Raw genomic sequence first — 17,630 nt, forward strand, 5'->3', positions numbered from 1 at the left:
GCAATGATGCGCCATTGGAGAAAAATAGATTTCATTTTTGATGTTGAAGATTTGGATGTTGCCATTCTGTTAGTAAATTAAACAAGGGCCGTAAAACAATTAAAAATGTATTTGACTTTTTCACTCAGTGATACCCTTACTTTTTAGACTTTCCTCACATGGCTTTGAAGTTGCTGTAATGCATGTGTATTTTTCAGGGAGTAGATTTCGACAGGTGTGCATGAAGTATGCTCCTCTGGCGGTTTCTATCCCGGTGTTATCGATCATCGTTTTTCTTGTGATATTTTTCACGAGGTATCAGGGAAGTCTAAAGGTAAGCGCCATATTATATGATTACCTTCTTGGCATAAGTAAAACACACTGTTTTTGCTCAGTTTCTTCTTCCTCTCCAAACACAAATTCAATGATCTGGACCAGACGGCACAAGCAAGTACATGTAGATGTGAATTAAGAACTTTGTTATTATTTAATAATCACCAATCCTATGAAATCATGTATTTGTCATGCGCCTTTTTTTGTCTTCTAACCCAAAGGAAATCCCCCCCCCCAAGAAAACCAAACACTATTATGTTCTCAAAAAAGAAAGAACCACAGCTAATACTTGATCTTTCATTATTTAGGGGATATCGACTAACGACTCATCTACCAATGGCAATGGCAATGTCCCCACCGGGAAACATACACTTACAATGATATCAGGCACATCAGAAGGTAAATTAATATTGTTAAGGAAACTAAGCCTACATTTAGCATGTTGCCTATGTATTTCAGATATATTAATCTTTGATTGTGTAAAATTAGGAAATGAGCCATCCTGGTCTGTTTATCTGCGCAGTTAAATCATAGTCTTTTGAGACTGATCCATAGTCAGTAGTAGTAGTCTTTTCTGCCTTTTGTAGAATGTGTGGCTTTCTCTGTCTCTCTCTCTCTCTCTGTTGCTCGTTTGCATGTATTTGCTCTTGGAATTTCATAATTACTGTGATTTCATTCTACGTGGAATAATTGCTCTTAATATAAAATCATGAATTCGTACTAGGAATATATGAAGCAAAGGTGATCCCTTATTACATGGGGGTGACCGTGTCTGCTGACAACGAGATATTTGTGACTGATCGACAGAACAGACGAGTCCAAGTCTTCAGCTTGGATGGGAGGTACCTGCGCCAATTTCCAACCGTAGTGCCAGGTAATGAAACGGCGGTGCTTTGTAAAAGGAAGACTGTGATGAAACCCTACGATATTGATATTGGCTTAGACAATGATATATGGGTGTTTGGGGAATCAAAATATCAGAATCAGGATAGCATCACGAGAGGCCTTTGTTTTCACGTAGTGCAGTACAGTCAGGGCGGACTGCCAAAGGCCCAGCTTGAAACAGGATGGGGTCTTGTCCCTGGTCCCGCTGACGGTGGTATAACTTTCGACGTACGGAATAACAGGATATTGGCGGCTGTCTGGGTCAAATTGTTAGTGTTTAAAGCTCCTGAAGAAGACGGTTCAGTATATGAGGGTCGACAATTTGAGAAGCGACCATCGTATACGACAGGACATCTCACAACAAACAACGAGGGAAAAGTCTTTCTTTCGGACCAACCTAGCAACACCGTCCACGTTTACGACACCTATGGAACTTTTTTATTCAAATTTGGAAACTTGGGAAGAGAGGAAGGTCAACTGTCTGGCCCCCTGGGTATTTGTGTGGACACTTGGGGACACATCATCGTGGCGAACACTGGTTATAAACGAGTGGACATGTTCACGCATTCTGGTGATTTTGTTCGCACTGTGCTGAATATACTTAGGCCAATTGGCGTTTCAATGAGTCCGGGTGGACAGTTGGTAGTGACGTCAGGAGCGAGTGTGACAATCGTCCCGCGTCAGATGGTCTATCCGTCACAGTGAGAGATTAAAAAAAATCCGGATCTTGGTGGCAAATGTGCAGATGTTGGCACATTGTCAAACCAAATCGGTAGTATGTGCTTTTGGCACACATTTAGGCAGATTAGCCAATGGGCGTCACTTCATCGTCAGGGAAGGGAAGGTAGTGTGAAGTGCCTTTCCCAAGGACACAACGTCGGTGCATGGTGAACATCGAATCCTGGACCTTTTGGTTCCGGGTCCAACGCTCTACTCAATGCGCTACCGACGCCACCTAATTGAAAGGTAAACTGTTCTCCGACTCAGGCAAATCAAAAAGAGTCACCAGAATTTAAACCAAATTTCTCGGTCTTATCATGAGCTATGTATGATATTAGTGGCTCTACATGACCTTAGTGCTGTAGACATGTGATTTTTCTACACGTGTTTATGTAGAAAAACAGTAGAACCACCTCAATTTTCCATTGTGTTGACAGAAACATCCTGTCTCCAACAGAACCTTTTAAAAGTTGACAACGTTAAAAACAGACTAGTCTGTAGCCATGATTTGGTGTTGCAGAGGAACACGTCCACCTGGTCTTTGACTTTGAATACAATGTTAAAGTAGACAGTTCAAGAATCACTTTAAAAGAAAAACTATTTTATGTTTGATAAAAAGTCCACGACTGATTTAATTCACATGCCTCTGATTTAATAAACACTTTGAGGGGCCATGAACTAAAGCAATGCTAGGATGGCCATTTGTTTTGTAAGTTACTGTTAATTATGTCTTCTCATATAATATCAGCATATAGGTTTCAATATTAGATCTTTGGGACGAATGTTGAAATGTTGTCATCAGGAAGCTCTCAAGTACCAGTAGACACAAAAGAAGTGTGCAATGAAGAATTTGTCAAGTAATTTGTCATAATGTCTTAGCAAGCAAGACAATGTTGTAGCAGACAGATCCAAGGAAAGCCAGACAGACGCTTGTATTATAGCAGTTTAGAGTCCATAGACACAAAAACAAGAAAAAAACTCACTCAGAATTCACTGATGATAAGAAGAAAAAGATAAAAGAAACACAAAAGAATTCTCTGACATGTAAAGCTCATGAATATATACAAGAAAAAAAGCAGTGCAAAGCTTTATCCAATATAAGCCCAAGGAACTGTTTAAACGTTTTCTTCAAACAAAACAAGAATGAAATCGGAAAGGGAAGGAAAACTAAAACAGAAAGGAACGAGCGAACTGAAATTCAATCAGTTCGAGACCAATCTCTACCTCAGTATACTTTAAATGATATTCTCTCATATATAAAGCCCATAGGTAAAAGGGAAAATGATAACGGAAAACCTTTGCAAAGGTTAATCCAATATAAGCCCCCTGAACCGTTCAAACTTTTTTGTTTGTCAAAAGAGGCTGAAAGGGAAGCGAAACTACAAAAACAGAAAAAGAGCAAGCCAAGACATGATGTCCTTGAGCAAATGTGACAATAAGTTACTCTTTTGACATATAGTTCATAGGTTTTACACAGGCGTCAAACCTTCAGGGTACTGTTGCCTGGGAATATCTTTGCATGACTTTGTAACTTTGTACTGTTTTAACTTGCCATATTCCTCACTATTATTTAAACTTGGATGTGGGGAGGGGAGGCGTACTGCGGACCTCAGGTCTCCCAATTTTATCTCACACTGAATTGTACTTATGCATACGCTTTTGTCTTGAAATTGCTCTACACGATTTTACAAACTTCTGTAAATATTTTGGCATGCAAGTGATATGAACTAGATTTTATTACTAGCTATATAGCGATTCAGTTCACTCAATACCTGTTGTTATGACTGACTGTATTATAGCTAGTAATTCTAAATATTCTCCATTTTGTTACTTAAAACAGTCCTTAGACTTGAGTGACTAAACTCAAATTTCATGACTTGTACAATATTGTTTTTATCAGCTTATAGCAACAAGTATCGGAAATTTATGTATTACTAGCAACTGTGTATCAAATTATTTGATTGTGCCATACATGTGTTCGATTGTGCAATACCAGTGACAAGTCCCAGCTTGTAACTTCTCTAGTGTGAGTGATATTGATATTTAAATTTTGATATGTAAATCCAAAACCAGTGTATGTGGTAAATTGATATGTACATTTTAGTGGCAATTTAATACTACATTAACATACCTCTTGTACCCATACATTACTCAATGCAGAAAAGTTTGCAAAATTTCGCTGACCAAAATAACGTTAGCTGACTGTATGTTAGCCGTTTGCACTACCAGGTGCATGAATGTGAAAATTATGTGAATTTCGCGCAAAATTTCAATGAAATGTGAAAAAATGTGATGTAATGTGAATCCCATCAATTGTTGCCTCATATAATGCACTACAGCATATTCTCAGTCCAAAGTACTTGTGTACAACGACATTTCGGTGGCACCACCCTTAATAAAAGTATCCTGGTCTGCTGGGCTTACAGTTAAGCACAATTCAGCTGGTTTGTATTCCTTAACTCGATTAATACCTAGAGTAGGGATTTCTCACGAACATGTACATGGGTTTGGACAGGTGATGGTTTTTCAGCACTCCGGACAAAACCGTGACGCTCATAAGCAGGGCGACTGTCCCGACAGCGGCGGAGGCGATCCCGACTTTCTTGTTCTTGTCCAGAACCATATTAGGGAGATGAGAGCACGCAGCTACGGCCAGGTCGTACTGCACATTGTTTTCCTGGTACCAATAGAAACACGGCCAGAAAGTCTCGTACAGTGTGAAGTTTCCTCCCGTGAAGTTCATTGTACTGCCGTTCATTTTGCGATGCTCAAATTTTGCGATGCTCAAATTTCAACTATGGTACAAAACACTGAACTGAGGGCTTTCCGAGTAGATGGCTAGCCTGTCTATCAATCTGTCGGCCTACTGGTCAACTGATGCTACAAATTTTAATTAGATGTTGCGTCAGTGTTACCATAGTTTCATCGCCAGCGCTGCCATGGCAACGCCCGATTGACGATATCATTTTGACATGATTTTTTGCAACATCATATCGAAGAAAAATGCCTGTTAGGTACTAGGTGCAGGTGTTGAACAGCAACAACATCATTAAAAAGAGCCATCTACTTGTAAAATGCTTCTCGTAGCAAATGCCCATTCCTTTCAAGTTACAATTTACCAAACGCTTTCATGTCTAGAAGCGGATGTGAAGACAACAGGATTAACATATTCAATCTACCCATGGCAGACGCGAACATTTACGCCCCTCCCAGGAGACCTATAAGTCGGTTGGGCCACCAGAAGCGTGAGTTAATCAGGCTTAAAGGTAAAGGCAATTAGTCATAAATGACAAAAGGGAAAAGATTCCTTTAAAGTTATTTTTTACTTAGTGGTCGCTACGTAACACGGCCATTAGGCCACTTCAAGGTTGGTTAACCACCTGAATGGTATCACCTGAACTGCATTACCTGAATGGTATTACCACTCACCTGGGTTACGGGTTACCGAGTAGAACTGTTATGCTGAGCTTTTTAATGACACGGCAAATTAATACAGTTGTATGATCACCATTTTATCTCACCAGTCCCATTGCTGTCATATGTCAGCCGTAGGGGCAGTGCAACGTTCAACAAGACGTTTGTTTTAAATCATGCAAATATTAATGCGCGCGCTGATGCCATCCATAAAAATGACTTGCTATGGCTAGTAAAGACTAGTAAATGCACTTTTTAACGAGATTTATTCACAGATATACAGTGTGTATTGATTCATCAAATCACATTTTTTAAACAAACAGTGTCTAAACGTTTAAAGGTATGACATCAATTTCTCTTCCATACGCTTTGTCCAGATCCTCCATAAACAGATGGTGAGTTTGATCATTTAGTGACGGACCAGAAAAATAGTCTCTAATGCAGCAAATTGTGGATCTCAATAAAAGTCTAGAGAAATGTTACCTCTAGGTACGTCTCTCAAATTTGATTTTTAAGACATAACAGGCCTTGTTTACTTGTTGTCTTCCCCATTGCTTTGGGTTTTAACCGTAAACATCTTCACTGACCTTCGCGATGCTACGCAGAACACATCTACATCGCTAAATCGCTTGAGCTCTTGAGCTTAGCGCGTCTCTGGGATTCTAGCTAAGCCGCTCTTCGACTGACTACCCATTTGGGCATCTGGCTAATAATGTCCGTAATTGGTCTTGCAACAGCGTATTGTCCCCGCATCTCCAACACGGCTTGAAGTTGGCACGCTTTTTTTTATTTCCTACCGTTCTTCGGATGACTGGTCCAATATTGTCCGCAGTTGGTTCAGCTCAGGAACAGCGTCTATTGTGCCTGCAACTACAACATGGCCTTAGCTTAGTGCGACCCTAGGATTCGCTCTTCGACTGGCTGCCCATTTAGGCGGCTGGTCAGTCCGACTGTCCGTACTTGGTCCAGCAACAGCGTCCATCACTCGCGCATCTCCAACGGCAACGATCTGATGAATGTTGACCACTTCATTTGATGACCACCCAAACTTTGCACGAACCGAGTTAGCGAGTCGTCGGGCCCGATGATGCACGGCTTCCCGAATCTTTTTGATCCTGAGCGCGTAGATGATTGGGTTGACTACCGAATTGAAGAGAGCGATCAGGAACCCCCAGTACGGCCTTGCCTTCATCTCACAGTCTTCTCTTGCGAGGCAAAAAAATTGCTGTATACCACCGATGCAAATCGGTAGCAAGAAGATAATGAACACCGCTGCAATGATAACAACTGTCACCTGCATCTTCCATGTGTTTCGGAGTTGTCGGTATTGTCTGGCGGCGACTCGCTGTTCTCTGCGGCGTGCGGCCGGCAGATCGTCTCGAGAGTTCTCGGGCGGTCTGGTTCTAGAGAAGCGTCGCTTCAGTTCGATGAAGATTCTGACATTGACGAAGACCACTATTACTACGGACATCAACAAGATGGCATTCGTCAGAATCAGATAACTTACGGGCACGATCATCAAGCAGGTCTCTATCTTAATATTGCTGCAGTTCCAGCCCATGAGAGGAGACAGGCACACAAGCAAAGAAGCTGGCCACGCAATCCCCAAACTGACGGCAACGTGTCGTCCAGACATGCGGGTCTGGTAGAATATTGGGTGGAGGATGGCCAGATAACGGTCCATGGACAGGAGGACCACGCCAACTGCTGATAAGACCAACACTACAAAGAAGGTACAGTAGAAGCCCAACCTCATCCATAGTGTAAAGAATTCCAACTGGAAACTTGCGCAGAAGAAGAAAGAAAACAAACCCGCCACGCAGTCCGCTACAGCCAGATTTGCCACGAACATGTACATGGGTTTAGAGAGTTGATGGTTTTTCAGCACTCCGGACAAAACCACGACATTCATGAGGAGAGCGACTGTCCCGACAGCAGCGGAGGCGATCCCGACTTTCTTGTTCTGATCCAGAACCAAATTAGGAAGATGAGAGCACGCAGCTACGGCCTGGTCAAAATCCACATTATTTTCCTCGTACCAATAGAAACACGGCCAGAAAGTCTCGTACATCGTGGAGTTTCCTCCCGTGAAGTTCACTGTGCTGCCGTTCATTTTGCGATGTTCACCGAGGACTAGTATTTTAACTATGGTACGAAACACTGGTTTGGGAGCCGTTTTGACAACTAGATGGCTAGCATACCTCGGACAATCTGTCGGCCTACTGGTCAACTGATTAAGCTGAAAATTATAATTGGGTGCTGCGTCAATGTTACCATAGTAACACATCCTGGATTGCCAGCGCTGCCCAGGGCAACGCCCAATTGACGATATTACTTAGACATGTTTTTTTGCAACATCAAAGCAAAGGAAAACGCTTGTAAGGTTCAGGTGTTGAGCGGCAGCAACATCATTAAAAAGTCATCTACCGGTGAAATTCCTCTTGCAGGAAATGCCCATTCCTTTGAAGTTACAATTTACCGAACGCTTTCATGTCTGGAAGCGGATGTGAAGACGACAGGATGCACACATTCAATCTACCCATGGCAGACGCGAACATTTACTATATCTGCCAAAAGTTCGCACAGTCCTTGCTGATGCACCCTACATTCAGGAACTGGTTTCCTCCTTAGAGGCTAGGTAACATTTCAGACAGAGACACCAGACAGAACCATCTACTGACTACCCTCAGAACAAGAACAAAACGATTTCATAACAGTCCGATCCTCCATATGACCTATCTGTTAAACAAGCAGTACCAGTGATAGCAAAAGCAGTACTAATTGCCATAGAATTGTACATATCCTACTGTAGGTTTTAAGAATCACTTCCTCTTGATTACGTTTAATGTGGTACGTGTAATGTACTTTCGAGTGTAGTTTCTAATCTGTCATTTTGTGAAACACGCAATTCAGTCCGTGGGCTGTGCAATGCGTATGCGGTACTACAATTAAGATATCAATGATTAGCCTGACTAATCCCTGCATACCTAATGAACCTTAACAGTGTTAGCCATTCAGAGTCACGAGGCTAGAAGTGTCGACAACAACAACAATTATTTATTAAAAACTCACGTTATACAGAAAATTCACTGGTTGGTCCACTACAGTCACGTGACTAGAGGTTTTTTCCAGTCCAATAACAAAAACGTTAAGCAGAACAATCTGATTCATACATAATAACCAAATGTGAAATATGACGTATATTATTGATATTAACGTATATGTCTATAGCCGTATAACTTATTTCTCTTGTTTACAACTAAAAAGTTTCAGAAATGCACCAGTTTGTCATACATCGTTATCCTTGTAAGTTGTAATATTTTGTTGCTCAGGTGATCCAATGGTGTAATTGTTTACACTGTCGGATGCATACAATTCAATGAAACAGTAATGACTACAAACGCCGCAAGGTGGCGCACTGACACCATGTTACCCAGACTAACCCAATGGTCAACATTGTCCTGAGTATTAATCATTTTAAAATGCTTTAACAGTTGGGGCGTTGCTTTACACAACTACTGATACACACGATCTACTACTTTATGCTGTTTATAAAACAGTGTCTCAAAATACAATTACGGCCAATGCACAAGCTACACGGCAAAGTTCCTGGGTGTAAAAAAAGCAATGTCAAAAAAATCAATTGGTCATCAAGAACCTGCAGATTTTTCCATGACCTCCAATTTTCAACAACAACAACAACACACAACAAATTTGGGCCTCAGAAGCGTTCGTTGGCTGAGGGATATAGAGGTCCATGAATCTATCATGAATACAACACTGAGTGTTGGGTAAGTGTGGAACTGCATCTTTAATGCATGAAATGTTGGGTAAGTGTGGAGCTGCATTTTTACGTTGGAATGTTGAGTTAGTGTGGAGATGCATTTTTACGCTGGGATGTTGAGTTAGTGTGGAGCTGCATCTTTACATTGGGATGTTGGGTAAGTGTGGAGCTGCATTTATAACGCTGGGATGTTTGGTAAGTGTGGAGCTTCATTTTTAATGATGGGATGTTTGGTAAGTGTGGAGCTGCCATTTTACGTTAGGATGTTGTGTAAGTGTGGAGCTGCATTTGTAACGCTGTGATGTTGTGTAAGTGTGGAGCTGCATTTTTAACGCTGGGATGTTAGGTAAGTGTGAAGCTGTGCAGTTTCTAAACGCTGAGATGTTAGGTAAGCATGTAAACTAACACTAATACTTCCTAGATGCTTTGGCGGCGATTTGCCTTCCCAGTGGAGTGCTTTACCCTTGACTTTGACATATCAGTGCTGAGGGTTTTAGATCTGCGGGCCCGGCCTTCGCTACCCTGTTCGCATGTGAGGACACCATCTTCAGATTCGGTGATGCCAGTAGGATCATGTTGTGCTTGTTGGTACGACACGTTTGTGCGTGTTTTGTTTGCTAGTGTGTGTGCGGCCTGGTACCTCACGTTAGCGCGCTGTCTGGCCGCTAACGTGTGGACAGCCAGGTTACGGTACAAGGTTCTAACCTGGTCTCTGTCCTGTGGTCTGCCATATTTACCGATCGAAGCTAGATCTCTGGCTCTGTATCTGCCTGCTGTAGACACTCCGTACTGCCTAACGTGGGCCAGCTTCTGACGTACAGGTATCCGTGGGTCTGACCTTGTTCGTGGAAGAGTTCCGTATGGTCTTACGTGAGTCAGCCTCCGGCGTACGGGTATCCGTGGGTCTGATCTGGTTCGGGGGAGAGTTCCGTACTGTCTGACGCGTGCCTGCCTTTGGCGTGCAGTTCGGTACTCTGTGTTCCGTGCTGCGGCCGTTGGAGGGGCTGTGCCGTAGCCTGGATGCCTGCCGCCCTGCCTGGCCGATGAAGGAAGGGCCACCTCAGCTCCAGCGGCGTAGAAACGTACAGTGTCGTCATCATCTTCATCATCGTGTGAACTGGATGTCGTGGGGAGGGAGTGCCGCCGTGTGTTCTCGTAGTCGAAATACCTGTCAGGGATTTCACTGTACGTATGCTGTACCTCCGGCCGTGTGTTGTAGTAGTCGTTGTAATCGTCTGGGATTTCCCAGTAAGGGTGCTGTACCCATGGACGTGTGTTGTAGTAGTTAAAGTACTCGTCAGGGATGCGGCTGTACTGCGGGTCGTCACCGGCAGATGACTGAGAGTCCTGCCCGGCCGTGCCCGCGGCTGTTACCGGGCTTGTCGTGTCCTGACTGACGCCCACAGCTCGGCTGTTTGCTCCACTGATCATCCAGTGGCTCGCGGAGACGACAGCCAGTGAAGGACCTTGAGCCTGTCCGGCTTGGTGGTCCCGTGAACCACATCGCTTTCTGATAATGCATGCCGCTAGAAGCAGTGCTATCAGGACAACTCCGGCTAGCAGGACAGCGAGTACAGCAGTCAAAATGGTGACGATCCCCACACCGCCCGGCAGGGGGCGCTCCTCCCGCTGTACCGGTGCCGTCCCAGCTGGAGTTGTGTAGGGGTTGGTCTGGTCCAGGCTGACCTTGGTGGTTGTGTGGGTCTGAAGCTCTTCTGTTGTCTGTGTCTCCGTCGTTTTTCCTTCACACACGAGGCCACTAGAAGTACCGGACGCGGGCGCGGGGAATACATGCCGGTGCATCTTGTCCTGAGCTTTCAGAAAACAAGTAACGTTCTTCTTTCCTTCATGACCAGTGGCTCCAATGCTCCTGTTGTTGTAACTCTCACCAGAAGTCCTGCTCCTATCCACACCTGCCGTGACATCAGACAAGACCACAGCGACGATCTGAGGTGTGTTCGACTCGCCTGCAGCCAGGGGAACGATCTTCAGAGTCAAGTTTCTCCCCACCGCTACCCTAACGCTGCCGGGGTCTCCCCAGGCATGCCTGCACCAGTGCGTGACGTTATGTGCCTTGTCTGCGTCACTGTTTACTGATATCATCACAAACGGCAGTTCGTACCTGCCTACAACAGTCTCAGCGATCTCCCGACCGCATGCAGGGTTTGGGCTTACATCTATGCTAGACAGCTTGTAGATACCTATGTGGACTGAATCTCGCTTCCCGTAACGTTCTATGATACAGAAAAGCTCTTTGTCAACCCTCACTGAAATATCAGGACCTGGCCGATAGTTTTGAAGCCGGTAGTCGACATGCCATGTCATCACCGAAGGTACGGGGTCGATATCGTCGTGAGGAGGCATTCTGTTTCTGCTCACTTGAATATGTGTCAGCCTTTGTCGTAGCGCCTTCATAGAATTGCTTGGCAGACATGTCAACGCATTCCCGCGTAAGTCTAGCTTACGTAGCCAGGACAGGGACTCAAATGCCTGTGGATGGATGCTTTCGATGGAGTTCGATTTCAACGACAGACGAGCTAGATTTCTTAATCCATGGAACCAAAACGGCTGGATATTTTGCAAAGAGTTACCGTCAAGTAGCAGTTCTCCCAAGAGCGTGATGTTTTGGAAGCATTTTGGATCGATGTTACTGATGTGGTTGTGTGAAAGGGACAGGGTTATTAACGATCTGTGGAACATCAAGCCATCAAACCAGGTTCTCTTCACGTGAGTCAGGTTGTTGTGGTCGAGGTACAAGTGATTCAGTCGGGGGAAGGCAGAGAAAGTGTCCTGTTCTAAATCTGTGATGCCGCATTCTAGGAGCGAGAGCTCAGTGATCTGGTTTTTCTTAGGTGGTCGCAGTTTTGACAGAATCCCAGACGCGAACCCTCGAACCCCCACTACAGCTCTGTCAGGGAGGCAGAGCGAGGTCGGCTGGGAGGTGTTTGCATGTTGTTGTTGTTGTTGTTGTTGTTGTTGTTGTTGCTGTTGTTGCTGGGAGGTGTTTGCATGTTGTTGTTGTTGTTGTTGTTGTTGTTGTTGCTGGGAGGTGTTTGCATGTTGTTGTTGTTGCTGGGAGGTGTTTGCATGTTGTTGTTGTTGTTGTTGATGTTGTTGTTGTTGTTGTTTGCTGCAAATGAAGCAAGCGCTGTTAAAGGGCTGGTTCGGAGGTACCCTGTACGCAGCGCAGGGTCCCCATGATTTAATGCTCGTGCACCCAGGAAAACATGCCGTGTCGAAACCTGTGCATCCTACCAAAATTGCTAGAACAATTATTTCCTTAAACATGCTAGACATATAACATATAGTTAAGAATGAAGTAAAGGTTAGTCTTCACAAAATGCCTTTTTGTGAAGACTTTCCTGACTGCTGGGGAGAAGGGCAGCCTTAGCCTCGTCCGTCCACTGCTGCAGGCTTCTCAGGCTGCGTCACCTGAAAAATAGAGGCAAATCATTCTTCTCATTTAGCATAAGAATTCAAACTACGATTGCCATAATTGTGAAATGTGCTCTCGCGAGAACACAGCTTGGCGAGAACGCGCGTGAGTTTGAACGAAAACGAGGCCCAATGGAGCGATGAAGATTAGGGTCAGACAAAGTTTTGCCCAAAAAAAAGCTTAATACAAAATATTTCATAAAACAACTAGATAAATCATTATAACAAAATATATACAACGGGAATGAATGAAATTTATATGTTTTCATGATATATTTCTTCAAATAATTTCCCACAAGAACTACTTTATAAGAAATATCAAATCGGCCCCAGATCATTAAAAAAACTTCGAACCGAGACCAGAACATAATTTGAGTGCACGTTATGCGTATATCAAATTGTGCTGAAATCATGTGAGCTAGGTAAGGCCGCAGCAAGTAAATTTTATGGATGACATCCTCCGCAGACTCCAAGTCTAATGCGAGCGGGCGACAAAAAAAAAACAAGGCGGGCCGAAAAAACAAGTTTCCCACGTTTTAGAATTTTGGCTCAATCATTGTACAAATGCTTTTGATTCAGTGGGAACATCACATACACACAGTCAACATCACATGTCACTGCATCAAATTAAGAAACAAAAGATTAAATCATAGCCTTTTCTTGTCTCCTCTCTTCATAGTTATCTGCCATCCACCTTCCGGCATGGCAACAGACATTTTTGCCCATTTTTGGCATGGTGACCACTGACCACTGTCAGAAGGCAACGAAATTTCTTGTGTTATTTTAAATCCAAATCAGGCTAAAATTAATGCGCGCGCTGATGTCATCCATAAAAATTACTTGCTATGGCCTAACCTGCATTTAATGAATAGATGAATATCATGATATCTGAAGCGAGTGCTACACCAAAAGGTAAAAAAAAAACTATAGGAATAAACAGATAGGAAAAAACTATTTTTAATAATTTCTCTTCGGTGCCATGTGTTGATATGTGATGGAAAAATCGCAATTATACGGTCCAGATGCGATGTTGAAAACACATCTAAAATAAATGAATATGAATAAATCGCAACTATTGACTACCTGACTGACTGAATTTTTTAAGAAAATGACTGAATAAATGAATGAATCTTGTGCCATTCGTAGAAAAAAAATGAACGACCGGTCAAAATAAGTCTCGCTAATACAGCATGAGAAAAGAAACACAAGATAGCAATGGTGATGCACTCAAGTTAAAAAAAATATACATATAAGCGCCACCGTCGAACATATAAATAATTAACAGAGATATAAACTAGACAGAAAAAAAACTACTAAATCTAAACAATCTTAGGACACAATATAAGACAGACAAAATTGGGTCAAATTAAATATAACTAAAATCGCAGGTCCTAACCCCACCCCCTTGCCAGTTCAGGTAGGACTCAAATGGAGTAAACCAAATTTTATACATGTAAATCAAGAGTGTCCGAAAGGTAGCCTCTACCAGGCTTGAGGAGGCGGCTGGAAAGAGTAGAATTCGGCCAAAATAGAGAGATAAGCATACCAAGGGAGTTTGTCCGTTGAGAGAACAGTTCGCCGCCGCTATCCGAAAGGTTGACTTCTAGCAATACGTCTCTTTGACATAACAAACATGGTAACAAGCTTTTAAGGCTTTAGGATGTAAATATCATCGATGGCCTTAATCGTGAATTGAATTTCCCCGATTTTGAAAAAAAAAGAAGACATCTTGGTATGTCTTGAATGCTAGTGTGGTTTTACTTGGCCTCCTGTGCAGGCCTCCGGGCGGGTGGGAGTTTTGATACTGCGTTTTGTGGAATTTTCAACGCGTTTTTTTTGCCGGCTGGTAGAAACCTTGTCTGGGAGGCCGGCAAAAGAACGCGTGAAAAAATCTACAATACTCAGTATCAAAACTCTCACCCGCCCGGAGGCCTGAACAGTTTTACTAGTCAAGCTGATGTATAAGGCAGCCTTCGTAGACTTGGTGTTGGTGATACAATGCTTTGTTTGTTTATTTATTTATTTGTTTGTTTGTGGCTTTATTTCAACTTGATTATTACCCCATTCGGCCATTTAGGTCGCTTTTCATGGAGGTCAAGTACAAGCTGGGAGAAGTGTCCAGGGATCAGACAAATCATATCAAACAAATAATGAAAATAGTAAAAATACAAATTTCTGTCAAAGAAGTCACTCAAAACAATATCAATGAGAAGGAATGAATGAATAAATGAACGAATAAAAAACAGTAACAAAAACAGGTCATCACGTCATCATATGTCGACTCCATTTTAGAGAAAAGAGACAGAGAGAGACATCGACAGAGAGAAGCATATATCTTACCCCAGTTTACGGCCCTGGTTCCCGCCCGAGCCCACGGTCGGTGGCGGGTCGGGGTAGCCCTGGTTCCCGCCCGGGCCAACGGTCGGTGGCGGGTCGGGGTAGCCCTGGTTCCCACCTGAGACAACGGTCGGTGGCGGGTCGGGGTAGCCCTGGTTCCCGCCCGGGCCAACGGTCGGTGGCGGGTGGCTTCGCTCCCAAGCTAGGTCGGCGACCGACCTGGTCAGACTGAAGATGAAGTGATGGAATACTTAGCGCCAGTAAAGAACAATTTTCTCAGCAAAATGATGGCAAGGCGGTCTGGTGAATCTTGTATTGTCATGTTTTGTCGCCTCAATTCTAGTATAACAAGTATAACAAAAGTTAAACATGTACATGTAGGAAACATGTTTTTTTTGTCCGTCTTGTTTTTCTTCGCCCTATTGCATTAGATTTTAAGTCTGGGGAGGATGCCATCCATAAAGTTACTTGCTGTGGCCTTATACGAAACAAACTTTTAAAGACACCCAATGCGATATTAGAGCAGCAAAACTGAAAATATTCTGAATAAGGCTCGTATGATGTCATACTGCTTCACATTAGCACATTTCAATCAGTATTTCACACTTTGGGTATTTAAAACTGCAGAAACAAGCCGCAACATGAGTCCTTTATTTTAGGGAAGGTACCTTCAGCCCAGGACCCTTCCAGTAACCATTTCCGTCAGAATTTTGGGTATATTTGCTCCATGAGGGTCATTTCACACTGGAATAGTGTGGTTTCAGCTCTGTATGGAGATAAGTCACTAGAATATTGACCTCGAAAAATTGGGTTTTCAAGCCCTAAAAACTGAATTGGATGCCTTTAAAGAAAACAAAATCAAATAAAACCTTACCGGTAGGTCAGGAGGCGAAAATCGCTTGCCCTCATTCTTGCATCGCGTGTGGGTTGGAGCGGGAAAACGGCAAGTCGTCACTTCTGAGTTCTGCGCGCTTCTGATCTCATGTTTATGACACACCGAACTTTCTCAGCGTTCGTAGCCATGGCAACAGTTGATGACGTCAGTATACTGTTTGGCCATGCAATTTTCCGTCTCGTAAACGGTCGATGCCATTTCGCTGAATGGTCGAGCGTACCATAACTTTTTTTTAGGTCCAAAAACGAAAAAAATAATATATATTATAAAAAGCAATATTCTAATTGCAAATATACAGGAGGGCCATGTAGAATTGTAAATATTAGTGAAAAAAAAAACAAAAAGGACAAGCTCGGATTCGAACTCGGGTCCAAAAGTTTAGCTCTACCCTAACCTATACCCAAACCTCCACGCCACAAAACATTACAGTGTCGATGGACCGTGCTGATACCCTTAAAGTTAGCCATTCTGCGATATGGCATCGACCGTTTACGACACGGAAATTAGCTTCGGCTATGCCACTAGCGGGTGGCAAAACGTTTGAAAGTTGTGTCCTAAATACTTTCTTGTGAGATTTTCAAAACGTAATAAGACATTTTGGCTAGATTAGACACCTGCAACTCAATATGCATGTGTTGCGGCGGTGAGCTATGTCGTTTGCGGGCGGCAGACGGTTTGAAAAGCGGTGTAAGACATTCTTTGTAAGATTGGACATTTTTGTGCCGTGCTATAAACAGTGTGACTCAAGATTCATATGTATTTTGTTGATACACATACACTCGCAGATATACGCCAAAATACTCACTCACTCACTCATCCACGGACCACATACTAAATATATTTACGTCCCCGTCGGATACGCACAAGTACTATTTACTAACTCACTCACTCACTCACTCACTCACTCACTCACTCACTCACTCACTCACTCACTCACTCACTCACTCTCTCACTCACTCACTCACTCACTCACTCACTCACTAGAGCTCTCATTTACTCACTCACTCACCCACTCACTCACTCACTCACTCACTAGAGCTCTCATTTACTCACTCACCCACTCACTCACTCACTCACTCACTCACTCACTCATGATCACCTGACCATCCACCCACGTGCACCAACTCACCCACAAACCCACTCACTGACCCACTCACTCACTCACTCACTCACTCACTCACTCACTCACTCACTCACTCACNCACCCCAACCACTCACCCACCCAAACAACCATACACCGACCCACCCACCCAACCATCCACCCCCCCACCCAACCATCCATCCACCCACCCAACCATCCACCCACCCATTGATCATTGAGGTTTCTGACAAATCCTACCAGTTTTTCTAAATTGCTGAAGAGGGAGGTACGGTATTGTGTGCAACACTTTCCTGACATGATGTACATGAGGTGAGTAGCGGGTAGCTGGCTGCGCGTGCCAGGCCAGTGTACGGGGGGCAGTTGTAAATTACTTCTCGCAGATATGTGAATTATTCCCCACGAGTATGTGATGAGGTCTCTTAAAGGTATTTCTAATTCCCGCTTGCTTTCAAGCGCCGAGATTGATTTATAGTTCTGTGGAGGCAGATCACAAGAAAGCGAGAACAATAATTATTATTACAAACTAGAAAGGCAGACATTTGCTCGGGGGCAATTGCAGCAAATGGCTAGCTTCACCACATCCCCCGTACCAAAGATAGGCTTATCACTCTTCCACACCCACACAGCCCTGTCCAATACTTAAAAAAGAACATGCCTCCCCTCTCCAATGGTTCTAGTGAGCCCACATTATGTTATGCTTCTGTTAAAATACCAAGTCCAAAGTTAAATTCTAAAGAAATGACAAA

General features: G+C 43.5%; 2 protein-coding genes across 2 annotated transcripts; both read right to left on the reverse strand.

The window, feature by feature from the left end:
• Positions 1-6,214: 6,214 nt before the first annotated feature.
• Positions 6,215-7,444, reverse strand: LOC109463704 (adenosine receptor A2b-like). Its single transcript, XM_019760554.1, has 2 exons — positions 6,702-7,444; positions 6,215-6,536 (listed from the first exon to the last, which is right to left on the reverse strand). Exons 1-2 carry the CDS (start codon positions 7,442-7,444, stop codon positions 6,215-6,217), a joined length of 1,065 nt encoding a protein of 354 aa, XP_019616113.1.
• A 1,480-nt stretch (positions 7,445-8,924) lies between these two features.
• Positions 8,925-15,910, reverse strand: LOC109463705. Its single transcript, XM_019760555.1, has 4 exons — positions 15,885-15,910; positions 14,891-15,115; positions 9,756-12,080; positions 8,925-8,940 (listed from the first exon to the last, which is right to left on the reverse strand). The coding sequence occupies exons 1-4, from the start codon at positions 15,908-15,910 to the stop codon at positions 8,925-8,927; spliced, it is 2,592 nt and encodes an 863-aa protein (XP_019616114.1).
• Between the last annotated feature and the right edge of the window lie 1,720 nt (positions 15,911-17,630).

This window comes from Branchiostoma belcheri, unplaced genomic scaffold (genome assembly GCF_001625305.1).
Source record: "Branchiostoma belcheri isolate BF01 breed outbred unplaced genomic scaffold, Haploidv18h27 scaffold13, whole genome shotgun sequence".
Classification (NCBI taxonomy): domain Eukaryota; kingdom Metazoa; phylum Chordata; class Leptocardii; order Amphioxiformes; family Branchiostomatidae; genus Branchiostoma; species Branchiostoma belcheri.